We start from the raw sequence: 26945 nt of genomic DNA, 5'->3' as shown, positions 1-26945 counted from the left end.
CACTGTCAGCCCTAACCTAGAGCTTCTTGCTAATTTCTTATTTCTATCTTCTAGGACAGCAAGGGGCTAGGGATATTCTGGCCATTCTGCTGAGAAACCACTTCCATCAAGAAAGGCAAAGCTGTAATTTTCCACTGAAATAAACAAGCTTTGTAACAAAGCCACTTTGTAATTTGGGGGGGGTGGGGGGGAGGTGTTGAAGACCATATGAAAGGCCAGCCTTTCGGACAAGACTCCCAGGGACAGGAAGCAGAGTAGCCTTTGGCACTACCTCCATCTTCTGTCTCTTCCACATGAAGAGGCTCTGAAGTCAGAGGGAAACAGAGGGAAAGGGTGGCAGTGAGGAGAGAATGGCCCCGTGGGGTGAGCTACTGGAGCCACACCACGAACCCTCCTCCAGAACACACCTGCGATGCAGTGGCCAGAACAATATCCAGCCCCATTTACGGGGGCAAACATTTGTTTCCAGGACAAAATACAAGAGCTAGGACAGAACACCCCATGTCTAGTCAGAAGGCGGCCCTGCACCTGAGCTAAAATCACACAAAACCCACAAATCTGCATTCACACTCACGTGCTTCCCCTCAGGAGCCCACCTAGGTCCTCCACCACAGGGGCCTATCCAATCTCCCCTTGACCTCAAAGAAGACAAAAGAACCATTTACTTTTTCTACCTGGTCCCAGGGCCAAGCTCTCGATCAGTTGGTCCCCTGGCAATTTGGAGCTGCTCTACTGTGGTGGGGAAGGCGTTAGGCAGATCCCATCTTAATCCCACCTGCAGGGGAGTGTTACTGCCTGTGATGCCTAATTAAGCACCTGGAAGGCTATAAGCCAGCCCGAGAGGACAGAGACTGTACCCAGCTAAGGTGACCCTCCTTTCCTTCTGGGTTGAGCTGAGGATTTCACAATGGAGGGAAGGCAGAGCAAGGACTGACGGGCTCAGCAAAAAGGCCTAGAGCCTTCCTAAACCCACGCCCAGAAGGAAGAACACGAGTCAGAAGCTCCTGTTGGGTTTCCATCAGCCATTTTACGAATCTCCCTTAGGCTACAGAAGTACAGGCTAGGAGAGCTCAGCTCTGGGCTCTCTATCAACCAATCTCATCATAGGCAGATGGGTGAGTAGCGCGGTGTGTGACCCCTTGTCCAATAGGCAGTAAATAAGGGCTAATCCCTGGAGGATGACACTCAGGCTCTATTGCTCAATGACAATGAACTCTTCCAGGCACAGATGACAAGGGCCTATTGACCCAGATTTGCAACACGAGAACAGCAACTTACTTATCCATTAAGAAAAAGCCCGATTTCCTCCTGGGGAGTATCCAGGCCGAGACTATAAGAAAAAAGTTTTCTTACATTTTGAAAAATCAAAGTAGGATTCCAAAGACCATGACAGACACAAAACATGCAGCTAAGCAGGCTCCAGTTGGTCCAGAAACATCTTCATGTGGTCGGGTCACTCAGCAAATGTTGCTTCTGGTGTCAAAACCTGGAGCAGGTCAGTGTCACAGTTCAGCCCACTCATCCACGGGATCTTCCAAGCTTCTCTTAACTTGCACACCAACTTCCAGCCAAACAAGACTGAGGGCTGAATGGAAGGGCCTCATTGGGAAGATCACAAACACGCCAACAGATCCAGGATCCACACAGACAAGCAAAGGCTAGAGCAGCGGGCCAAAGCAGAAAGCCTTCCCTGCGGACACCTAATGAGGGTCAGTGCAACATGTTTGTTCTGCAGCCCTGGCTCCGACAGACAGGCCTGGAAGGTCTTCTCGATCTCAGGCTGCATGTGAAGAGGACAGTAAAAGGAGGGAGAAGTTTCCACCCAGATTTCCAAGGAGAGCTGCTCAGGTGGACAGAGGCTTAGACAAAAGCAAAAACCAATGAATGGATGGCGGGAAGGTATGAGGAGTTTTCCATTCTTTGCAGATTTAAGTAAGAAGCACGGGGGTCCTGAGTCCAACACCAAGGCATCCTGGGTTACAAAGTTCTTTTCTGTGATCTTGGCATCATACCAGGAGATCCTATCTCCACCCTCTGAGCTCCCAGTGGACGGACTGCAGGGAAAGGCACTTCACAGCAGCATTGCCCTGGGGTGGGTGGGCTTCCTGAACCAGAGTCAGAGGTCCTCACAGATGACCATGGGAATACAGTGTCCCTGAACTCAAAGCTCCAGTGACAGAACACAGTCCCTGACCGGCTGCTGAAGAATGGAGAAGACCACTGGGCTGTGTGGTCAGGCCAGCGCCTGTTCCTCCCACACCTCATGGGGACAGCCACAGCGGAGGTGGCGGCAGGAGGGCTCAGTAGAAACGCTTCCGGCTCTGTTCCTGCCACTTGTTGTACAGTATGATCCCAATGACAATGGCAAACACGGAAAACACCAGAGAGAAGAAGACAATGAGGAAGAGAGCCAGGCCACTTAGGGGCGGCAGCGGGGCTGTCACTGAGGAAGCAAGAGAGAAGCAAGTCAGCCCCTGGGAGCCTACCCATTAGGAAAGACCACCAACAAGCTAAAGCCCCCAGGTTCCAGTACCCATTCTGGGAGACAGAACTCAGACTCTCCCTTTCCAGATGCTTTAATCCAAAAACGAAGCCGCCTCCTCCTGCTCATCTGTAACCTGAAGACAAGTGACAAGAGGTGCCAGTGCTCCATATCCCTCTGGGAAAGGACAAAGGAGACAGCCCTGCGAGCTGTGGGTGAGGTCCCCTGGCCCGCCCCAGCACTGCAACCTCCCACTGTGGGCCGTTTCCCGGGGTCCTATTGCTCACGCTCAGGCAGCTTCATGTTGTCCACCGAGGGCAAGAACACATCTCGATGCAGCTTCTCCTCTTCTGGGGTTCTCTCCACCGTCAGCTCAAATAACTTCAGGGAAATGATGTCATGGTTGTCTAAAGGAAAAAGTACTGCTCAAGCCCCCTCAAAAAGAGGTATCTTGGAGTATCTTGGCTCAAGCTTTCGATTCCACAGCTAACTAGCAGTGACCTTAAAAATATAATTGCAACCTGTTTTCTCATCTAAAAACAAGGATAAGGAACATGAATATTCTTCATTATTCTACAATATTATAGATAGATAGATAGATAGATAGATAGATAGATTGATTTCAGAGAAAGATATAAACATCAATGATGAGAATCATTGATTGGCTCCTCCTGTACACCCCACACTGGGGATCGAGCCCACAACCCAGACATGTGCCCTGACCGGGAATTGAACCCTGACCTCCTGGTTCATAGGTCAATGCTCAACCATTGAGCCATGCTGGGTGAGCTCTCTCTTTTTAAAGCATCATTATAAACTCATCAATTCAAACACATTTGACGTGTTTCAATACACTGAGGATGTACATCTTACTGATGCTCAACTCCACCCATTTTGTTCCAGTGGGAGCCTATGCAAGTTGGTTTCTGAGTCTTTTTTCATAAACCCAGTAGTTTTTTAAGATTTTTTTTATTTTATTAACTTTTTTTTCTTTTAGAGAGAGAGGAAAGGAGAGGCAGGGAGAGAAAAGGATGTGAAAGCATACCCTCTACGGAGGATCGAGTCTACAACCCAGGCATGTGCCTTGACTGGGAATCAAACCAGCAACCTTATAGTGCACAGGATGACATTCAACCAATTGAGCCACACTGGCCAAGGCCCAGTAATTCTTGGTATCTTCCTTGCTTTTCTGGAAAGTTCCCACTTATACACTTCTTGCCATAGATCTGCCATTTCTCCAAGAAGCTCCTGTTCCTCTCAGTGGAGACTGGTATTAAGAGACCACAAATCTGAATGCCAGGGAGATTATGGCTACTTGGTTGGATTTTTTGCCATTTCTATTACTAGGATGGCATCTATACCTGCTTAGACTTAGAATGTTAGCAGACCCTTAGCAAACCCTGAAAAACTGGATTTGCCTTCAATGAGGTTTTTTTGCTGTCAGGACTGAGTGGGAGCCATGGACAGAATAAAAAGGAGGGCACTGCTCCTCACAATGTGGGGCACCAATGACTGAAACGGCTGGAGTGTACCCCACTTTCTCAGCCATTTAAATACCCACTGCCTAACAGTAAGAAGGTATCAACAAGAAAGACCTTAAGAGAAAGACAATTTCGGCAGTAGTCCCTCTCCCCGTTGGGGGCCAGGGAGGGGACCGGGTTGTGTCCGCCATGTTGGTGAAGGCAAAGGAAGGCGACTGGTGCTGCGGGACTGACGGCTCTACGGGCTCAAGTCGGCCAAATTCATAAAGAGGGAAGGTGGATCCCTATCCCCCGACACACACACATCCGCACCCCTGCTGCCCACCCCACGCCGCGACTCTGCTCGGCGGGACCAATTGCGCCGCGGCGAGCTGTGCCACTACCTACAACAAGTACATTAACCTCAGCTTCCACAGGTTTCCTTTGGATCCTAAAAGAAGAAAAGAATGGGTTCGCCTAGTTAGCGCAAAAATTTTGTGCCAGGAAAACATACTTTTCTTTGTTCAAAGCACTTTGAAGCCTCCTGTTTTGATCTAACAGGACAAACTCGAGTACTTAAAATGGATGCTGTTCCAACCATTTTTGATTTCTGTACCCATATAAAGTCTATGAAACTCAAGTCACGGAATCTTCTGAAGAAAAGTAACAGTTGTACTCCAACCGGACCTTCTAATTTAAAATCAAACATTAATAGTCAACAAGTGCTACTTGAACACAGTTATGCCTTTAGGAATCCTATGGAGGCAAAAAAGAGGATAATTAAACTGGAAAAAGAAATAGCAAGTTTAAGAAGGAAAATGAAAACTTGCCTACAAAAAGAATGCAGAGCAACTCGAAGATGGATCAAAGCCACTTGCTTGGTGAAGAATCTAGAAGCAAATAACATATTACCTAAAGGCACATCTGAACACATTTTACCAACTGCCTTAAGCAGTCTTTCTTTGGAGGATTTCAAGATTCTTGAACAAGACCAAGAAGATCAAACATTACCAATTCTCTAAATATAAACCAGTTCAAGAGTGCTTTTATTTAAGATTAGCCTGCACACAAAAAGAAAAAAAAAGATTAGCTTGCATCGATCTTGATGCCCATCATTTATTCTATTCAAAGGTAAAGATATTTAAGGAAATAATGCCAAAACTGGGTATTTAATAAAGTTTTACTTAAAAAAAAAAGAGAAAGACAATTTCTATTTAGGGACATTCTATGGGTAGAGAACACAGACTCACTAACCTAGGCATTACCACCAAAAACCTAGAGCAAAGGACTCCTTAGGACAAACAAAAAATGACTGTATTCTCTTTGGTCATTTCTAACAGTTGGGAACAATTTCCCATTGAAAAGTGCACCTGGAAGTTAACTGACAGGTCCTAGAAACATGTAAGCTTAAAGGAAAATGCAAAGAAGACATTTCAACTTGAAACACATAATAAGATTACCTAGCAAAGATCTAAAGCTTGTGCCTCCTGTGCCTGGGCCCAGGGGAGCTCTGCCCACGCCTCAGCCTTCTGCACAGTACTCAGCCCCTGGTTGCCAGGGCAGAGCAGGTGAGGGCGGAGCTGAAAAGGGGCACCGGGACTTCTCGAAGTGATGGAAACGCTCTGTGTCTTGACGATGGAGGTCATGACACAGGTGTAAATATTTGTCAAAACTCTTCCAACTATGTACTTCTGTTGTATGGAAAGCACATCTCAATAAAGTTGATTTTTTTTTTTTAAGCCATGATTTTAAAAATCAGATTTCATTTTAAAAATCCAGATTCCCAGCTTCTCTTGAAAAACTGACAGCATGGCCTTACCGAGCCCGCATTTGCTCTTGGCCACACGCTGGAACCAAGCAGCTGTTGCCCATCTCAGATGGGTGTTTGCCTTTCCCTTTTGCCAGAAGAAAATTCTATTCCTATTGGCTTTATTCATAATAAATTATGTCCAAAAATTCCAAAAGTTTGGTTCTTTACCTCTTCTCAAATGACGTTATGATTGGGACTGGAGCCAAGGGGAGAACAAATGGGGACAAGGAGAAAGAAAGTCGAGGGGACAGGAAAGAAAAGCAGCAGGTACTGTCAGTGGCACAGACCTTCAGGGCACATGGTCAAAAGAGCTGATGAGAGGACATAGAGCGAGGACTGAGAACAGTGTCACGCAGGCAGGGAGAGTGCTAATGCACAGTCGAGACATGGGTCCAGGGCAGTATGTTCAGAATGGAATGGCTGGAAACGGGAGCATCTCTATACATGAAACCCAGAAGTCTGAACACAAAGCAGGGCCTGGGAGCCAGTCAAGGGGGACAGCAGAGTCACGAAGAAGCCTTGTTCAGAGAAGGAGAACTAAACACGTTGGGAGTGGGAGGGAGGAAGCAGACTAGAAAGGTGGCAGCAGAGTCAGAAAAGTGCAGAGCTCAAAACACAAGCTGGAGAGCTGGCTCCTTGAAGAGGCAAACACTACTTTCCTGTAGCTCCAACTATCTCCCAGGACCGCTGTCTGAGGCCAGCCTAAGCCTGGGGTCTTAAGGAATCTGGGTATGAGAATGCAGGAAGATAAGCACTCCCAGGGCACCTGCTTCCCAAAGTCCTGCTTGTCTGGCTCTCCCCTCTGAGAAGCTTCACCAAGGCCTGGCCACTGAGACACGGCCTCAGTCAGGGAAAATGAGAAGTGCAGTGGTAGTACCTGAGAGATCCCCGGTGATGGAGGAGGTGCCAAAGTAGTAGCCCCGGGGCAGGCGGACCCCGGGCACCTCAATGCAGTCCCTCCACTCATGCTTGCCGTCGATGTCTATCATTACCTAGAATAAAAAGAAGAGAGAAATCAGGGCCAGGCCCCAGGAGCAGGAGCCAGACAGCCCATACTGCCAACTGGTCCAGAACAGGGACTCACCGTCAAATGCCTCTTGACATAGCGAATCACAAGGAAGGTGTCATAATGGAGATTGCGGACAATGGCCGTACAGCCCCCCAGCTCTGTTGGCCGCCCGTCCCGCTCATGATCATAGCTGAGGGAGCCATTGTTCACCATGGCTGAGACGTAGGGGAACACCCGCTAGGAAGGCAGGGAAGGAAAAGCAGAGGACAATGAGGAAGTGCAAAGAGCAAAGAGCAACAAGAACTATGCACATACAAGCTGAGCACCTTACAGAGACCAGACAATAGCCCAGCCTCATTAACAACACGCTAGAACCCACACTCAAGTGATATGGCCCAGGAAGCGACTAACTCTGTCCTTGTCTTCAAGGATCCTCCTTGCTACACGTCTGGGTGGGTCTGACATGGTCCCTCTAAGGCTCTAATCTCCTCCCTGAGAACACCATTTGCACTGTTCCTCTGCTCCACACTAGTGGCTTTTTGTGTTTATGTACCTATCTACCCAACTGCCATGTAAACTCCTTTAAGAAAAAATAACTTGTTATGCTTTTTTGCATGTCTCCACATTAGCCCATCCCCTCCCTCCCCCCGGCCCGAGTGTTTTGAACACAACAGGTATTCTGAAAATACCTTTTGATCAGTGATATCTTTCCATTCAGGATAATTCCTTTCAAATTCTAAAATCCTATAAGCACATGATGCAAAATGGACCAGGACTCAAAAAGAACCAGGTTGCTGGATGGTGTTCTCTAGCCAACATGACTGTTTTAGCCAAAAAACCTTCTAGCCCAGTTAAGCTTCAGCCACAACTTCTCCCAATAACACACAGAGCAAGGTTCTCCCACTGCAAGTTTCCCCAGATCCCACCCACTTTCCTACCCTACTTCAGAGGCCCTCTCTCTTCAATAAAATTTTAGGAGCACATCTTCCTTAGAAATGATGAGCTACCATTTAAGAGCAAGCCCAGTGCTAGGCAGTGCAGATGGAAGGAGAGGTCACATGACACATGCCACTTGGTGAGTTCCACACTGTCCCCAATATCAACATGCAAATGAAGATGCACTCACAATCAGAGACTGGTGACTCTTGAGACAAGAGCCACATGGATTCTAAACAGTAGCAAATGTTGGATGAGCACACAGGGAATAAAGGATGGCCATGGTGGGTCAAGAATTGAATACCTGGACTCCTGGAGAATATCTCCTCTTCTGGGCCTGAGAGGGTCCACAGGTTTGAAAACAAGAGAGGGCACAGAAGACAGGAGACCAAGTCAGAAAGAAACGGCCATGGAAGAGCTAAGACCCAGTGGTGGTGGGTGAGCAAACCAGTCTCAATCCCCAAACAGAAACTTAGGGTGCGTGGAGGACACTCAAGTCCTTGTGCCTCTCAAAATTATAGGCAAAACTATATTCACAGGTGCTTGTACATTATGAGGAGAGGAGGTGTAACTATCACCAGATCTGCAAAGAAATCCTCTGGGAAGACCTCTCTAAGGTCCTGAAGCTTACAGAAGCTTTATAAAACAGACAGCATTACACCATCCAAGCAGGCCCCCCTTATGTCTCTGAGAGTCAGGAGGTCAGGCCACAAGTTTGTACCCAGATTGCAGCATTTCCATAGCAAGGGGAGAGACAGGAGAGACAGGGCTAAGTTCTTCCAAATTCAAGATGCTGTTTACTGGCCAGGATCTCAGAATATAGCTAGTGCCCAGAAGACAAAAAGCCCAGCACGTGAGAGGCTGTGAAATGAACATGAATCCAAAGGGATCATTTACCCTCTAGTTGAGCCTGTGGACATATATTTTCAAATATATAACCTATAACATGTGGACAAGGCAAAGCTCCATGGGAGTGTTGAAACATGGCAAATGGTTCAAGGATAGTTTTGCTCCAGAAAACTGCTACAGTACTAGCAACAAGAGACCTACACTGGCTCAGTTCAGCCCTACCCTAGAGAAGGGTGTGTAAGGGTGTAGAGCACAAAGCGTTCCTTCCTCTGATGCTTCCTGAGACCTGTTACCAGCCAGACACTGTTCCAGATGCTTTAATTTCAATGGGAAACAACATAGACAGGCTTAATGGAGCTGGAACCGGAGGCTGAAGAATCACAATGACTCGGGCAAAGGCGGCAGTTCCATTCCTAACTGAAGAGTCACCAAAATGAGGAACTCCTGCCTATTGTGCAAATCGCTGTCTGGAGGGTGGAGACGTGCTTTCACATTTTTGTACTGCAAGGCCACTTTTGTTAAAAAGGCACCTACATATAATTGTACCTTCAACATATCTTGATTGAAAGGAGACTCGTGAACTTGTGGATCTACGAACCCTGTGCTAAAATTCCCCAGACCCGAAGCACACAGCTGTGAACCACTGAACAGAAAAGAGCACACATGGCCTCTGTCAGTAGGGAGAGCTGTTCTAACTGCGGCCACGCCACTCCCAGCTTCACAACTTGGGGTGAGCTCCACCAGCTGAGATCCCCTCTGCTTGCCGGAAGCAGGGAGAACACACGGCACACAGGGCTAATTCCGAAGATGAAATGAGACGTGTAAAGCATCTGGTACAGTGTCCGGCATTCAGGAGGGAGTCAATAAATTATAAATGTTCATTCAATCCATGACTAAATGAATGAATTCCAGATAGAAATATTGTGTACAAGTGCTCATATATAACCACAACGCTAAACACATAGTTTAGAGCAGTAATTCCCAGATCACTGGCTTGTCATAGACCAGTAAAATCTCCAAAAATATTTTGGAAGTTAACAGGTTTACCTTGTTGGTTTTCTGATCTACTAAATACATTAAAATACAATAATGACAAGACAACCATCTTTATAAACATCACTTTTTTTATAAATATAATTTTTAAAAGAACATTTTAATACCAAAGATAGAAATATGTAATGTCATAATAAAACATTTGGCATCTATCAGAAGTCTCCTCACTGTTCTTACTCTCAGACCAGTGAAACTGTCACCAACAGGAGCTCATGAACTTGGGAGCACTTGGGAGCCACTCTTTAGGGCAGTTTTTCCAACTAAACCATCCTGCAGCTGAGTAAGCCGGCCGAGTTTGCTCTCTGAACCTAGACAGATATGAAGAAAAACGGTAGGAGAGAACAGAGCCACGACGGCTACTGCGAAGACACCTGCAGTGGCCCTTGTGAGTGTCACTTAGTGGTGAGAACAGCTAGCACTTTCTGAGAGCTTACTCTGTGCCAGGCACTGTACCAGTAATGAGCACATATGCATTCCTTTAAGTTCAATGGGAACCCCATACGGTTATGGTATTGGTATTCCCATTTCACAGGTAAGAAAACTTGTTTAAGAGGACAAAACTTATTTAATAGGTTTTGCCTTGGCTGGTGTGGCTCAGTTGGTTGGAGCATCATCCCATACTCCAAAAGGTTTCGAATCTGATTCCTAGTCAGGGCACATACCTAGATTGTGGGTTCGATCCTGGTCGGGTTGCATACAAGAAGCAACCAACCAATGTTCTCTCTCATATCTCTCTCTCTCTCAAATCAAGAAGCATATCCTCAGGTGAGGATTAAAAGAAAAGAGAGAGCGAGAACACAGGAATTGAGTAGTGAAAGCAGGATTTGAAACAGGCAGCCAGAGCCCAGAGTCCTGGCTCAGTCACTCAGCGAGAGCTACACTGCTCTCAATATCTACCAATACGGAAAAATGCTTAGTATATACTGTGAGATACAAAAACAAGAAACTAGGTCTCTACCCTGAAACACAAAGGAATACTGGGGAATGGTTCCAGATCGAAGGAAGGACATGACAACTGAATGCAACATGGCATCTTGGCTTTTCTTTTGCCATAAAGGACAGATTTGACAACTGATGAAATCTGAATAAGGTTAGTAAATTAGGCGATAGTATTGATATCAATATTAAGTGCCTGGTTTTGATCACTGTGCTGTGGTTATGTAAGAGAATTCCTTGTGTTTAGGAAAAACAAGTGAAGTATTTAGAATAAAGGGAGCATCTTAAAGAAAGGCAACTTGCTCCTTAGTTCAGGAAAATATACACAGACAGACAGAGACACAGATACACACACAGAGGTGAAGAAAAGGCAAAGCGCTCTGCCAGCACGAGTCAGTGGTTAGAGCATCAGCCTGTGAATGGAAGGGTCTTGGGTTTGATTCCCGGTCAAGGTCACGTAGCTGGGTTGCAGGTTTGCTCTCCCAGCCCCAGTCAGGGCGCATGCAGGAGGCCACCAATCGATATTTCTCTCTCTCTCCCTCCCTTCCATCCTCTCTCAATGGAAAAAAATATCCTCCCGTGAGGATTAACAACAACAAAAAAGGCAAAGCAAATGTAATAAGACATTAACATTTTGGGGAATCTGCGTAAAGAGCACCCTGAATTCTTTATATTATAATTTAGCTGTAAGTCTAAAACGATGTCAAAATTTTTAAAAGGTTAGTCTGAATCTAGTATTTGCCATCTTCTCATTTTTCTATATATCTAAAAAACTTAAAATTAAAAAAACAACGGCATGTTCATGTGATGTAATGTTTTGTTTTTAAAAAGTTGTTTGTACATTTTGTTTTAGCCTTTTCTGATTTTTCTATAATGAACTTTAATATAAAAAGAACAACAAACAAATGCCCCTTCTGCAGCATCTCCCTTCACACCTCTGTCTGTCCCTCCCTTTGGACACTGGTGGAACACACAGAAGCCATTTTTCAGGCTTAAAAACTTTGTAAGTCACTGGTCCTACAGTAATCTTCATCTAACTAGCCCTTTATGCAGGAATCTGGTACAAAGGTGACAGGGTAACTCAGCAACATCCATCTTACATAGAGTGACATCAATGAGTTCTCACATCATTGGGCAGCTTGAGAAGGCCCCGGCTCCCTAAGCTCCCAAACTACTACCAAGCTATACCAGGGACTGTCCCCAAGTCTTAAAGCTCAACTGAGGACACTCCAGCCAGTTAACTGCCTGAAAGACTTTCACATTTGTGAACATTACCATGATCTTTTAAACTCATGGGATGATTTTAAGCCCATTTATGTTAGTTGTGACCCCACTAGAACCAAAATAATGTAACTTGAGGACTTCAATAGTGCTCTAAAATCAGAAAGCATTAAACTTGATGTATGCCCAAACACCAAACACTGAAGTTCATGACTCGTCTACCCTGATTACAATTGCCAAGATTCAGAACACTGCCTAATGCGCATGTCTCCAGTTCACTGCTGCCCATCATTCTGATAGTATGTGGATATGTCTCGTTAATGAGAAGATCTTGTCTACAGTTCTACTTTGAGGAGTTCATGAACTTCCTAAAATTGAATGCAAAATCCCGTGTAACTGCATCTTTCATCATATTCTCAAAAGGGTCAAAACCCAAATAAAGTAAAGAACTAACCCAAAGCTAAGCGCAGGCTCTTGCCTTTTTTCTCCGTCTTCTCTCCCTCTTTCACTGTCTCAAAAACAAAACATCTTCTCCTCACCTTCACTCAATTCCAGCAGAAAGCCATACATTTCTATTTCCCTCAAAAATTAGCTCTCAGCAATGAAACAGCCTCACTGCCTACTCACATCAGAACCTGCCAATACTCCACACACCTACTCTCCAAAGGAGTACCTTGAAAAACACTACCTCACCTGGGACCAAAACAAAACCCCTAAGTCACATCCATGTTGGATGGTAACAAGAGAATTAAAGACGGATGAAGTTTCCTTAATAACGTAAAGATTCTTTCTGCCGACAACGAAGAGACCAAGAGGGACTGGTGTCTTCATCAAGGCAATGTGTTGTTAGAGGAGTATTTTTTTAAAATATATTTTCATGGCCAAAACCGGTTTGGCTCAGTGGATAGAGTGTCGGCCTTCGGACTGAAGAGTCCCGGGTTTGATTCCGGTCAAGGGCATGTACCTTGGTTGCGGGCACATCCCCAGTGGGGGGTGTGCAGGAGGCAGCTGGTCGATGTTTCTCTCTCATCAATGTTTCTAACTCTCTATCCCTCTCCCTTCCTCTCTGTAAAAAAATCAATAAAAATATTTAAAAATATATATATATATTTTCATGGATTTCAGAGGAAGGGAGAGGGAGAGATAGAAATATCAATGATGAGAGAGAATCATTGATTGGCTGCCTCCTGCATGCCCCCAACTGGGGATCAAGCCCACAACCTGGGCATGTGCCCGTGACCAGAATCGAACCTGGGACCCTTTAGTCCGCAGTCTGATACTCTATCCACTGAGCCAAACCAGTTAGGGCAAAGGAATGTGTTTTTAACCTGGATGGCACAGTATTGTTAATTTTCTTCCAGTTTCAAAGGAGGAAAAACAATGATCACATTATAAAACATGGGGAGTGCCTCAAACTCGCTTCCAAGCTGGCTGGACCTGGGACCATGAGCTTTCTTCCCCCTCTCCCACCCGCTGTCTCACCTCACGGAGGGAGGCCCAAGTCTCCCGGGAAGAATGAGGCCAAGGATGCAAAGGGCTGCCCTTCTGTGCTCTCCTTCCAGAAGGCCTCTTGTCATCATACTGATTTCAACTGAAAAAGGACACTCCCATTCCCAGAGTTCCCTGCAACTTCTCACCAACATGTGGGCTGTCATGAGGAACCATGGCTGTCAGCTGATGACTTCATAATGGTAAGAAAAGGTGATCAAGTCATGCTTGAATCAATTTTAACAAAATAGCAATACTAAGATACAGTTCATGCAATATCACCATTCACCTATTTAAAGTCTGTAATTCAATGGCTTTTAGTATATTCAGAGTTAAGATTGTGATTACCACAATAAATTTTAGAACATTTCACTGCCCCAAAAAGAAACCCTTTGCCCACTAGCAGTCACTCTCCCCACTCCCACCCTAGCCCAGCTTCAGAAAACTACTCATCTACTTTCTGTCGCTATAGATCAACCTGTCTGGACAGTTGGTACATATGGGATCATAAAATATGTCTTTTGTGACTGGCTTCTTTCACTTAGCATGTCTTCAAGGGCCATCCACATTGGAGCACATATCAATGCTTCACTTTTTAATGCTGAATGATATTCCATTGTGAGGATACATCATATTTGTTTATCCACTCATTATTTGAGTTGTATTCATTTTTTGGCTATGATCATAATGCTCCTATGGACATTTATGTAAAAGTTTTTATGTAGATATGTTTTCATTTCTCTTGAGTATATACACCTAGGAATGGAATTGCTGGATTAGGTGAACTCTATGTTTAACCATTTGAAGACCTGCCCAACTGTTTTCCAAAACAACTGCTCCATTTACATTCCCACCAGCAGTGCATGAGGGCTCCAATGTTCCAATTACTCCACAGCATTAACAACACTTGTTATCATGTTTTTTCCATTTTAGCCATACAAGTGGGTGTGAGGTGACATCTCACTGTGAGTTTTAATGCTTGTATTGATTTTTTGAGAGGGAGTGTGGGAGAGAGAAACATTGATGTGAGAGAAATATCAATCGGTTGCCTCCGATATCCACCCTGACTGGGGATTGAACCCACAACCTGGGTATATGCCTTGACCAGGAATCAAACCCGCAACTTTTTGGTACATGTAACGATGCTCAACAGAGCCACACCAATCAGGGCTGTGGTTTTCATCTGTATGTCCCTAATGGCTACAGATGTTGAACATCTTTAAATGTGTTTATTGGCAATCTGTTTATCTTCTTGGGGGCAATATCTATTCAGATGCTTTGCCATTTTTTAATTGTGTTCTTTTTCATTATTGAGTTGTATCTAGAATATATAAAGAATTATTACAAGTCCCTTATTAGATATATAATTTACATTTATTTTCTTCCAGTCTGTGGGTTGTCTTATCACTTCCTTGATGGTATCCTTTGAAGTACAAGTTTCTAATTTATCTATTTTTTTCTTTTGTGGCTTTTGTTTTTGGTATCATATCTAAGAAACGATTGCCTAATCCAAGGTCATGAAGAATTAATCCTGTTTTCTTCTATGAGTTTTATAGTTTTAGCTTTTAACTTTAGTTCTTTGATCTATTTTGAGTTAAAATTTGTGTATGGTGAGATTAGAAAAACTTCATTATTCTCCCTGTGGAAATCCAGTTGTCCCAGTACCATTTGTTGAAAAGACAATTCTTTCCCCATTGAACTGTCTTGGCAACCTTATCAAAAATCAATTACTCATGGATGAAGAAGGCAAAAAGGGAGGTAATGGGGGACATCTGTAATACTGTCAATAATTGTGGGTCCTCCAAAGTTTGCTCTTCTTTACCAAGATTATTTTGCTTATTCTGATTCTCTTGAATTTTTTATTTTAGGATTAGTTTGTCAATTTCTGCATAGTCAGCTAGATTTTTGATAGACAGGGATTGCATCAAATCTATAGATCAGTGTGGGGAGTATCACCATCTTAACAATACTGTTTTCCAATTCATGACACAGAATGTCTTTACATTTATTTAGATGATCTTTAAATTTTTTTCAACAATATATCATAGCTTTCAGAGTATAAGTTTTCTTTTTTTTTTTTATATTTCTCTCATAATTTATTTATTTATTTTTTTTTTATTGCTTAAAGCATTACAAAGGGTATTACATATGTGTCCTTTTTTTTCCCCCCGCCCTTGACAATACCCCGGCTTCCCCTACCCCCCAGTGTCTTATGTCCATTGGTTATGCTCATATGCATGCATACAAGCCCTTCAGTTGATCTCTTAACCCCCTCCCTCCTGCCCCCCAACCCTCCCCGGCCTTCCCGCTGCAGTTTGACAATCTGTGTGAGGCAGCTCTGCCTCTGTATCTATTATTGTTCAAAAGTTTATAATGGTCTCTATTATCCATGAATGAGTGAGATCATGTGGTATTTTTCCTTCATTGACTGGCTTATTTCACTTAGCATAATGCTCTCCAGCTCCATCCATGCCGTTGCAAATGGTAAGAGTACCTTCTTTCTTACAGCAGCATAGTATTCCATCGTGTAGATGTACCACAGCTTTCTAATCCATTCATCTACTGATGGGCATTTAGGCTGATTCCAGATCTTAGCTATGGTGAATTGTGCTGCTATGAACATATAGGTGCATATATCCTTTCTGATTGGTGTTTCTGGTTTCTTGGGATAAATTCCTAGAAGTGGGATCACAGGGTCAAATGGGAGTTCCATTTCCAGTTTTTTGAGGAAACTCCATACTGTCTTCCATAGAGTATAAGTTTTCTTAAATTTATTTCTAAGCGTTTTGTTTCTAGTTAAATTATGTCTAAGTATTTTATTCCTTTTTGATGATAGTGTAAATGGAATTTCTTACTTTCATGTTCTGATTGTTCAATGCAAATATATAGAAATACAACTGATTTTTGTATGTTGATCTTGTATCCTACAACCTTGCTGAATTCATTAGTTCTGTTTGTGAATTTTTTATTTTCTATATATAAGATAATGTCATCTGCTAATAGAAATAGTTTTACTTCTACCTTTCCAATCTTGATGTTTTTATTTTCTTACCTAACTGTCCTGACTAGAACTTCCAGAATTGTGTTAAATACAAGTGGCAAACGCAGAATCCTTGTCCTGTTCCTGACCTTAGGGGGAAAGATTTCAGTCTTTTACAATTAAGTACGTTATCTGAGGGTTCTTCACAGATGCCCTCTATCAGGTTGAGGAAGTCCATTCTAGGCCTGATTTGTTGAGTGCTTTTATATCACAAAGAGGTATTATATCATGTCAAATACTTTTTTCTACATCTGTTGCTATGATCAAATGTTTTTTTGTCCTTTATTCTATTAATATGGTCTATCATATTAATTTTCAGATATTAAACCAAACATTAATTCCTAGGATACACTCAATCATGATGCATAATCCATTTCATATGTTAATGGATTTGGTTTGCTAGTATTTTATTGATAATGTTTACATCTGTATTCATAAAAGATATTGGTCTGCAGTTTTCTTGTGATGACCTAACATAGTGTTAATATCAGGGTAATACCAACTCAAAGCATGAGTTGGTAGTGTCCCTTTTATATTTTGTAAGGGTTTGAGAAGAATTCCATATTAATTCTACTTTACATATTTGGTAGAATTTTATCAGTGAAACCATCTAGTCCTGGGCTTTTCTTTGTGAGGTTTTTTTAAAAAATATATTTTTATTGATTTCAGAGAGGAAGGGAAAGGGAGAGATAGAAATATCAATGATGAGAGAGAATAATTGATCGGCTGCCTCCTGAACACCCCCTACCGGGGATCGAGCCTGCAACCTGTGCCCTTGACTGGAATCGAACTCAGAACACTTCAGTCAGCAGACCGACGCTCTATCCACTGAGCCGAACCGGCTAGGACTGAGTTACTGTTCATTACTAATTCAATCTCTTTACTTATCTACCCAGATTTTCTATTTCTTCAGCTGTTATTTCAACAATGATTTATGACCTGGCAACCTCATATGGCACAGGTAGTAAGTATCCGGCACTCCCAAATACACAAGCTCTTGACCTACTTACCTACACTGCAATCCCTATATCACAGGTGGGGAAATTATGTGACTTTGGACAATCTGTTCTGATGCAGATAGCCAAGCCTAAACCCCTTCTCAGGTGCATTAATGGTTGCTAGCATTTTCCCAGTATTTCCTGGTGGACAAATGTGGTGGGAAGTGAGTGGAGCAACAGGCCATGTGTACTCTGGTGACAAGATAACAAGAAACTAGAGAAACGTTTTCACTGCAGCAACTTGAGGAATTTGATGAACTGTTCAAAATCACTCCTGCAGTCTCCTTGTCCCCCTCATCCAGCACATCTTTACACATGACATTAGCTAGTTTTTAAAGGCACCATATTTGTCACTCTATCCTTATGTGCTCAAAATAATAAATCAAAATAATGAGACTGTGGTCTCTGATTTCAAACCCACTACCTGACCTGGCTGGCGTGGCTCAGTGGTTGAGCACTGACTTATGAACCAGGAGGTCAAGGTTCGATTCCCAGTGAGGGCACATGCCCAGGTTACAGGCTTGATCCCCAGTATGGGGCATGCAGGAGACAGCCAATCAATAATTCTCTCTCATCATTGCTGTTTCTATCTCTCTCTCCCTCTCCCTTCCTCTCTGAAATAAAAAATATATATTTTAAAAAAAAACCACAGCCGAAACTGGTTTGGCTCAGTGGATAGAGCGTCAGCCTGCGGACTGAAAGGTCCCAGGTTCGATTCCGGTCAAGGGCATGTACCTGGGTTGCGGGCACATCCCCAGTGGGAGATGTGCAGGAGGCAGCTGATTGATGTTTCGCTCTCATCGATGATTCTGGCTCTCTATCTCTCTCCCTTCCTCTCTGTAAAATATCAATAAAATATATTTTTAAAAAAACACTCACAAACCCATTACCTGTGTGTCACTAACAAGTTTTGTGGTTTTTGTTTTGTTTTGGGTTTTTTTTGGCTTTTCTGGACTTTAGTTTCTTACCCATAATGGACAAAAATTACATATACCCCAAAGTACTGTTTTGTTAAGTAAATAATACATATAAAATGCATGGAACAATGGCTGACACCTTTACCTATCATATCATACAGTAAACCATGCTGCTAACAAAACACATTTGATCTTAGCCTCCAAGGTAGTTCCAGGTTGTTGGGAGGTAGGAGTGCACTTCCTATACTCTCTGCACGGGGTAGAAGATCTACGTACTGCAACTGCACCGATCATGAGAACAATGAGTTTCTCCATTCTCAAGGAAATCACCCGGCAGAACACCACAGTGGTGGGAGGTAACAACCATAATTAAAATCACAGCCTTGGGAATCAGGTGGACCTGTGCTCAAAATCTGACTCCACCTTATATTGGCTGTTACCTTGAGCAAGACACTTACCTTCTCTGAGCTGTTCATTGGTAAAATGGGGAAAATAATACTGACTCTAAGGAGATTTGATGAAGATTAAGACTATTTGTAAAATGGCAAGCATAAAATAGCCACTTAGTAAACAAAACTGCTTTTATTAGTTTTTTAAAATTTTAACTTAAAAATTTCATAAAGAAATAAATAAGAAAACAAGGGCTCAATGGTGGTCCAGGGCTTCGCAATCCTGACTATACATGTAACTCACCTGGAGAGCTTTGAAAAGTAAGGTTGGCTAAACTTCACTTAAGACTAATGGCATTAGACTCTCTGAGGCTGGGCCTGGACATCAGCATTTTAAATGCTCTCTGGGTAATTCCAATGTGCAGTTGGGAGTGAGAACCATATAGCTAGCCAGAAAAGAAGTCCTACTTTTTACCATCTGCAACTAATTTTTCTGATTAACGGCTACTCTCCTTACAAAATAAACCCATATATACCTTCTCAAATCAGAATAGTACCTGATGGTGAAATAGAAGCTAAGACAATTTGAACAATTCACAGAGAGGCAGGTTTAAAACTCTAGTCAGGCCCTGCAGCCCAGACCTCTTATTCGAATGCATTTCTACCGACCACTATTTCCTCAGCACAACAGCAAACCTAGTCACGACATGCCCTCATTAAAATCCTTTAATGCACTTACCGCCTTAGAACACAGTCCAGACTCCTTAATGGGAACACCACCCTTCAGAACCTGGCCCCACAGTGTGCACGGTGAGGATGAGTCACACACACCCATGCTCTGGTGCTGGTCTAAACAGCCAAACCACCAACCACCCAAGGAGACAGTGCTCAATCTCAGTGTCCAGTTAACAAGCCCAAGAGACAAGTGTTAATGCAAAGAATGCAATATGAACTGTGCAACGTGGCAAGGCTGCCGGCCCCGTTTCTCTTTCTAGCCTCACCTCTCTCTGATCCCCTTTGTGCCCTCACACTCACTGTCCCTTCTCTCACTTCATCACCTTAACACACGCTTTTCCCTCAGCATGAAACATTGGTTCCTCATTTTGCAGACTTTAATGTAAATGTCATTTCCTGGAAAAAGTCTTCCCCAACCACCACCTCCACCACCACCACCACCAACACGAAGTCCCCCGCCCCAGGTTAGATGCTGCTGCTATAGCTTCACTTTTACATCCCAGGACTCTCACACATCAGCGCTACTGAATGCAAGGACCATGTTGGTCTTGCTCGATTCCCAGGGTGTGGCGCCTAAACAGGGTTTGATGATGGTGGAGTTAAGAGGGGCCCACAAACAACTCGGTAATGGACTCACAACAAAAGGTTATTCTCCTAACTCAGGTCTCACTTTCCACATCCTCTAAGGTGAACTCTGTGGGAAATGTTAAAAACTGTTGAATCTGGTTGTTGAATATACAATGATCTGTTCTTCCAATTTTTTATAAATTTGAAAATTTTCATAAACTTTTGGGGTAAAAATATAGTGAATTCTACTTCCATTCCTAATCCTTCCTTTCCTGCTAAATATTATTTAGCTACAGGATGCCTAGCAACAACCTGTCATAACCATGTTCCCACCACCTGATGGTGGGGCCATCAGGTAGAGAGTACCAACCTGCTGGTAGCCTAAGAAAATACTACAGAAACCTTAGGGTCTGCTAACAAAAAAGCAAGAAGCTTCTGCCATAAGCCAGATCCTGGGTTCCCACAAAATCCTGAGATTCCAACCATTTCCTTTGATAGTCTTTCCTAGAGAAGAGAATGGCTGTTCGGGTCTGAGAAGAGGAAGAAGAAAAGGATACTGGAAAGGGTGAGCAAGCTGCAGGAGGACATGGCAGTGATATATTAAGTCACCAGGTGAGGGACATCAGCTTGCTCTGGTGCTGGCCTAGTAGCCAGATTACCAACCAGCCAAGCATGCTCACCTCCAGCCACCACCTAATGTGCACAAGACAGAAAACACTGTTAACGCTGAAGAGAAAGCCCCATTCAGATGGCCATTCCCAAAGGACTGTGCACCATAAACAGCTCTCTCTACAAAAAACCCTGAGAAACCCATTAACTGCTGAAGTTCAACAGAAGAAGAAAGTAGCAGTGAACCCCTCACTTTCTAGCCCCTCTGTTCCCTCCTGAACAGCATTCCTGAGGCAGAGGACGGGAACGTCCATGTGGCTGTCCTAAGCTCTGACACTTGCCATTACCTCTTGCTGCTTCTCCTCATTGGGGTAGGTGTCTACAAATACTCCCAGCCCCACAAATTTGTCCATGTTTCCAAACACAGGCCCTAGAGAGAGAGAACAGATGATGAACAATGAAATAAAGCTAAGAGTTGATAAAGGAATAATATTCACTATGATGGAGGAAAAGGTAAAATTCAAATGACTCTCAGGCCTCGATTAAGACAAGAAAACATATGTAAAAGCACCCAGGAAAGTGCATGGCCTGTAGCAAGCACCCAGTAACCAGCTGTAGTTGTTATGAAGGCAGGGGAAAGACAGAAGGCCACTGCAACCTTGTTTAGCACTACAGCTGCTCCCAGATCCCGACTAGTTACTAAGGCGCCCCTAAAGAATTCTGCCTCACAAACACTTGGTGATGACCATGCCCCTAAGAGAGATCTGAATTCCCAAGTTGGACTTCTTATTGCCAAGGAGATCAGGTTGAATGAGGTGGAGTTTGCCATTTGCTTTGGGCAATGGCTCCCACACAGCGGGGAAAATAGACACTCTTCTCCATACTCAGGAGTGCTGAGAGGGTCTCTGTGAAGGCCAGAAGGAATCTGCTCACCCAGTAATCAGTGTTCAGGAGAGCCAGTGCTTCCACCTAGTCAACAGGCCAGGTGGGTTCACAGGGAAATAAGAAGGATCTAATAAGCAAGAAATCAGCCCAGGATGAGTCAAGTTCAGCTCCTTACGAGGACTCAGACCCCATTCTAGAGACTAGACAGGCCCGTCTTCATCCACAGACATCAAGGGAGAGGGGAAACTGCTGATATGTAGGGACATACCCTTCTCAAAAAGAGGGCACATGAAAAAGCAGGTCAGTCACACCCTACACAAGAGCAACCCCAGGGTCCCAATACCTGGCTGCATCCGATCCTTTGTGTACCAGATTGCCAAGCCATCCCCATGTAGATTCTTCTTCCCTTGTCCATGGATTTTGAAGTGCACCTGCAACTCCCAGTCTCTCAGGAAACATGGCTGAAGTGACAAACAAAAACAAAACACACATTGGGATTAATGAGGAGTATGGAATGCAAAGCCCCTGAAGTCCTCAGCAGCAGTCTACAGACTAGGAAAACATAAATGCAGGTAACATGAGGCTACAGGTTAAAACTGAAATCTAAGACCTGTTAAGTGTTTGTGTCATAAAATTAAATAAATAGAGCCATTCAACTGTATATGAGATTTAATATAAAAAGTTAATAAACCTCCTAATTTTCTTCAACATCTCCCAATAGAAATAGGATAGTACTCCAAAGTTAGGAAAGACACTAAAACACCATGTAAGATTGCTATCGTCATACACCCATCCAGCAAAGCGTCTCAACCTGTAGAGTACAGGTGGCTGAATTAACTCACCTACAGCTTAAGATCACCCCTCTGATAGAAAGACTCTAAAAAGCTTAGCTTTACAATGGGGGAAAGGAGACATATGTAATACTTTCAACAATAAAGAATTAAAAAAATAAATAAATAGCTTAGATTTTAAAGGAAGGTCAAAGCCTCGTTCATTGTGAAAGAGTAAGAAAAATGAAGCCATTAGGAAAAGGTTTCCAGGAATAATTAGCAGATGCTATACACAACGCTAATTAGACTTGGCCCTATGCCAAGCTGAGGAAGGAATAAGCTGTAGTTCCCTTGAGAAGGGGTAAGTTACAATCCCCCCAAACCTCATGCCCATGGCCAGGAAGCATAAATGCACCAAAGGAGACCACTCCCAACCTCACCACAGGGAAAGCCTCTGGTGGGAAAATTTTAAGGAGGTAGGTATGAATCAGACTATTGCTTTTTCTGAATTGTGTAGCAAACCTTGGGAAAATGGAGGAGGTAAGTGCTCTAAATAGTTGAACATGCCCGGCCAGTGTAGCTCAGAGGTTGAGCATCGACCCATGCACCAGGAGGTTGCCAGTTCGATTCCCAGTAGGGACACATGCCAGGGTTTCAGGCTGGATCCCCGGTAGGGGGCATGTATAAGGTAGCCGACTGATGTTGATGTTTCTCTCATTAATGTTTCTGCCTCTCTCACCCTCTCCCTTCCTCTCTCTCTAAAGTCAATAAAAAACATATTTTTAAAAAAATAGTTGAACACTTTCAAGTAGAAACCAGAGTGGGTATTTGACTTAGAGAGGCTCCTGGTTAAAGTTCACCATGAAGAAAGAAGAGAGCCAAAACCGGTTTGGCTCAGTGGATAGAGCGTCAGCCTGCGGAATGAAAGGTCCCGGGTTCAATTCCGGTCAAGGGCATGTACATTGGTTGCGGGCACATCCCCAGTAGGAGATGTGCACAAGGCAGCTGGTCGATGTTTCTCTCTCATCGATGTTTCTAACTCTCTATCCCTCTCCCTTCCTCTCTGTAAAAAATCAATAAAATATATTTAAAAAAAAAAAAAAGAAAGAAGAGAAAGAGGAGCAGATAGACCAATGAGGTTCAGCCAAAGGCTCTCTAAATAGACTGTTCTAGCTCTCAAACAACATATTGCTAGATCATTTTCAGTTTAATTTCTGGGAAATCTTCCAAAAGTGTTAGTATTAGTAGATATTCCAAATGAAAGGGGTGCAGATCCTTCTGAATTCTCCAACAGCTAACCCTACTCTGATGAACCCAATCTCTGGGTTATCATCTTTCTGCTGTTACATTTAGATTTCAGGGCAAGAGTGAAATTCAGTAGCAGGAAGCTGCCCCATAGCCAGTGGGTGGGAATTATGTCCCTGAGAAGAGGGCAAGGCCCCAGAGGTTCATACTGAGCCAAGAGGTGTCTGCCACTTATCTTTGGCCTGCTGTAGCACAATGCTTATACAGTTTTGATCAGGACTATGTTCTGAAACTTTGCTGCACATTAGATTCACCTAGAGGGCTTTAAGGGAAAATCCCAATGCCCAGGCATATCCAATTCCAATTAAACCAGAATCTCTGGGGGTGGAATCCAGGCACTGGCTCCAATGGACAGCCAAACTTGAGAACCCATTGCTCAAACCAATGCTTCCTATCCAAATACGTAACTCAGAAACAACTCCAAGGCTCTTTCTGATAGCCAGTTATAAAAAAATACAGGTAGCCCGGCCCATGTGGCTCAGAGGTTGAGTGTAGACCTATGAACCAAGATTCCATCAGGGCACATGCCCAGCTTGCGGGCTTGATCCCCAGTAGGGGGCATGCAGGAAGCAGCCAATTAATGATTCTCATCATTGATGTTTCAATCTCTCTCTCTCCCTTTCTCTTCTTCTCTGAAATCAATAAAAATATTTTTTTAAAAATACAGGTAACAGAGAATCTGAAAAAGGGCAGGAAAACCAGAGAGTAGAATTGCTGCTAAGAGTTATGTAGAGACAGCTAGCAAGACAGCAGCGAAGTTTCAAACGCTGGTTAGAATAATTTAGTAACCCAGAGACCTCCATCAATGCACCTTATAACAGATGTAAGGTATAACAACGTACATTTCTGTAACTACTTTAACTTTCCAAAGCTTTTCATGTCTACCCTCACAACAATTCTGGTGGGCGTGTAGAATAGGTATTATGAAGTGCATCTGACAGATGGAAAAACTAAAAACGGAGAAGTAAACTAACCGCCTAGGGCTCACAGTGGGTGTGTGATACAGCTACATCTGGAACCCGAGTCTTTCAACTGGCAGCCCTTCACCTCTTCTACCAGAACACATTACCATACGCTGTCCAAGAACACGCTCAGCGCTACAACCTGGGGTAAGGGGCCAGCTTGTGCAAATGGCTCATGGAGAAATTTCTCTTCTCCCTCTGCTCCTTTAGAATTCTCTGCACATAAAATGAGCAGGGAGAAGAAATAGTGCTCTTTTCTGGGGTTCACTTATCTAAAACTAATGATTTAAAAAAAACATGAAAAAGCGAGGTCTTAGCTTATGTGAACCCAAAAGTATTCAAGGATGCCAAGGCCATTCCCAAAAGTAAAGCGGTCATAAAAGGTTTTGAAAAAGCCCTGGAAACCAAAAAGAAAGCATCATCTTACACTTGTACAAAATCAGAGTGCAGCCACACCAGGAATACTGCATTCACTTCTTGCCGCCATACCTCAAGGAAGACAATGTAGCTAGAAAAGGTCCAGAGAAGGACAGATAAAATGACCAAGGGCTCAAAGTGGCTTTCATATGACAATAAAACTTAAAATTAGACTCCTTAAAGTGAATTAACATGGGAGGGGGAGAAACTAGGATGAAGTCTGGGCTAAATTTAAAAGACCAGTCTTCTACTTTACAAAGCACAGTAACTGAACACGAGTTATTAACCTCCAAGAAGTCATACTACCAAGTCTGAATTAAATACATTTCAGAAAACAGAATAAAAATGAACTGTTTGCTATAATTAGGGCAATAGAGAGCATTTCTCTAAATATCTGATTTCATGATGAAGGGCATAACCTCTGAAATGAAAACCTTTAATAACCACAGAAGACAAATTACTGAGAATAGACAGCAAAACTAAGCCAATATGCCTCTGGCGAACTTTTTGGGTCACCAACACAGGAGGGAGGAAGATTCTTACCACCCGGTTCCAGAGGGCACCCTGTTTACTTTGCATATCTGGAGTAAGGCGGATATATTGCGTCATCACCATGGCGTTGCCCATCAGGTTCCACAATGCGGAACTGCTAGTGCCCACACCTACAGGGAGGAAGTAGATCTGTTCGTACTCTTCCAACACCAACCCATTCAGAAAGCCACCACAAGGCCCTCCAAAAGCTGCAGTCATCTCTTCTTTCCCCTTTCATGTCAATTTCCCACCTATCACGCATCAATCTTAAATCCTTACCATCTTTTCGGCTTCTTTTCACAAAGCCCTTCTTAGGCGAAGACCCCACAGCACATCAGAGCTATCACTTTATCCAACCCTTTATCTCTGCCAGAGTAACCATAGCTCAGATCTATTCTTCCCTTTTTATATGTGAGTAAATTGTAGCTCCACGAAAGGAAAAAAAAAAAATCCCCGGTTAAACCAAAAAGAGCTTGATCCTTAGGCTTCTGGGGCTGAATCACATTCTTTAAACAATCCCAGCATGACTTTAGCAGATAGGCCAGACTGTAACTGAGAGCGAGAGCTGTGTCTACAACCCACTGCATTGGCAGGGACCCACACCATGGCGACAGCCCGTGCACCTGCTAAGTGAACCCACCATCACCCGCGGCCGTAGGGAATGGGCTCTTCCGCTGGGGTCTGTTTGCCTGTTTGCTGTCCCCCTGCCTACACTCCAGCGGGAAACAGGCTTGTGTGAGTTAAGCCAGCTGCACTGCTTTGGTCCCCGTTGACGCCTCCGTACATGTTCTAGTTGACAGGCTGTGCCTAGAAGTCTATGTCCCCTAACAGAGCAAAGCTGCCAGCCCCGTCACCAACAGGACTCCGGAACTGGAGAAGAACAGGTGTTTTAACGCGCAACAGGATTTTGTCTTCTTTCTCCGTCGGGCCAAGCGCGGCCCCAGCCCCGCCTCCTGCTTTATTTCTGGCCCCTCTGTAACTCCAGCCGGAGACCGGCTCGTTGCTAGTGGCCCTCCATCACTCGCCCCGCTTCGCAGCTCTCTCTCCTTCCCACGCTCTCCGGTCCGCCGCCGAGCTCCCCCGCGTTCAGACCCAGCCCTGGCGGCATCCGAGGGCCCAGCGACGACCTGCTGGGAGCCTCCAGCGCTGGTGCGGCGCCGGGAGTGGGAGGGAGGCGGACCTCTGCCCTTCGGACCCGTAGCTCCCAAACTTCGCGGGAGTCCCCGCGAGCCCCTACCCATCGCCGGCAGTGGCCGGGCCACGAAGCCCGTCGCCGCCCGCCTCTACCGAGGATCTCAGGTCGCGAAGCCCGCCCCATGCACGATCACCTCGTCCCGGGCGCCTCACCCTGGTAGGGCTTCGACAGCGAGTGTTCCCGCTTCAAGTACTCGAACGTCTGACCCGCCCCGACTTTTCGGGGCCCCTGCCCAGACCCCAACAAAAGGAGAAGGAGCAACATCCTGGACCCATCCCAAGCAGACAGACGGCGCCGCCACCGCCACCGCCGCCACCACCACCCAGAGGGGCCCAGAGTCGCCGCCATCTTTCTCACCACTGTCCCTTCCCCAAAAGCCCG

At 44.3% G+C, this 26945-nt stretch overlaps 1 protein-coding gene and 1 pseudogene across 8 annotated transcripts; one reads left to right on the top strand and one right to left on the bottom strand.

Moving 5' to 3' along the window:
• Positions 1-1331: 1331 nt before the first annotated feature.
• LMAN2L (lectin, mannose binding 2 like) lies at positions 1332-26945 on the bottom strand. Of its 8 annotated transcripts, none has more exons than XM_070429918.1 (9): positions 26717-26912; positions 25382-25500; positions 21728-21845; positions 20847-20929; positions 8002-8034; positions 6837-6998; positions 6630-6744; positions 2770-2889; positions 1332-2443 (listed from the first exon to the last, which is right to left on the bottom strand). In XM_070429918.1, exons 1-9 carry the CDS (start codon positions 26910-26912, stop codon positions 2301-2303), a joined length of 1089 nt encoding a protein of 362 aa, XP_070286019.1. In that variant the 3' UTR covers positions 1332-2300. The 8 variants fall into 8 exon arrangements, with proteins under 8 accessions (XP_070286019.1, XP_070286020.1, XP_070286026.1 ...); XM_070429919.1 differs by lacking the exon at positions 26717-26912 and adding an exon at positions 25649-26705; XM_070429925.1 differs by lacking the exon at positions 8002-8034 and having other exon boundaries at positions 26717-26945.
• On the top strand, positions 3260-4964 carry LOC139019592 (THAP domain-containing protein 2 pseudogene; annotated as a pseudogene).

The sequence above is a fragment of the Myotis yumanensis genome, unplaced genomic scaffold, assembly GCF_028538775.1.
Source record: "Myotis yumanensis isolate MYYU_CA2020_CCGP unplaced genomic scaffold, mMyoYum1.0.hap1 SCAF_11, whole genome shotgun sequence".
Lineage (NCBI taxonomy): Eukaryota > Metazoa > Chordata > Mammalia > Chiroptera > Vespertilionidae > Myotis > Myotis yumanensis.
Note: the sequence above shows the minus strand (reverse complement) of the source record. Positions and strands in the feature narration are given on the sequence as shown.

What these genes read in the sequence shown, in the direction of transcription:
- LMAN2L (XM_070429918.1), bottom strand. Translation starts at nt 26,912, where the DNA reads ATGGCGGCGACTCTGGGCCCCTCTGGGTGGTGGTGGCGGCGGTGGCGG. An exon ending in GCTGTCGAAGCCCTACCAGG is followed by an intron (nt 25,501 to 26,716) that starts GTGAGGCGCCCG and finishes TCCTCCCTGTAG; the next exon opens with GTGTGGGCACTAGCAGTTCC. An exon ending in ATGAGGAGAAGCAGCAAGAG is followed by an intron (nt 8,035 to 20,846) that starts GTAATGGCAAGT and finishes GGACCCTCTCAG; the next exon opens with GCCCAGAAGAGGAGATATTC.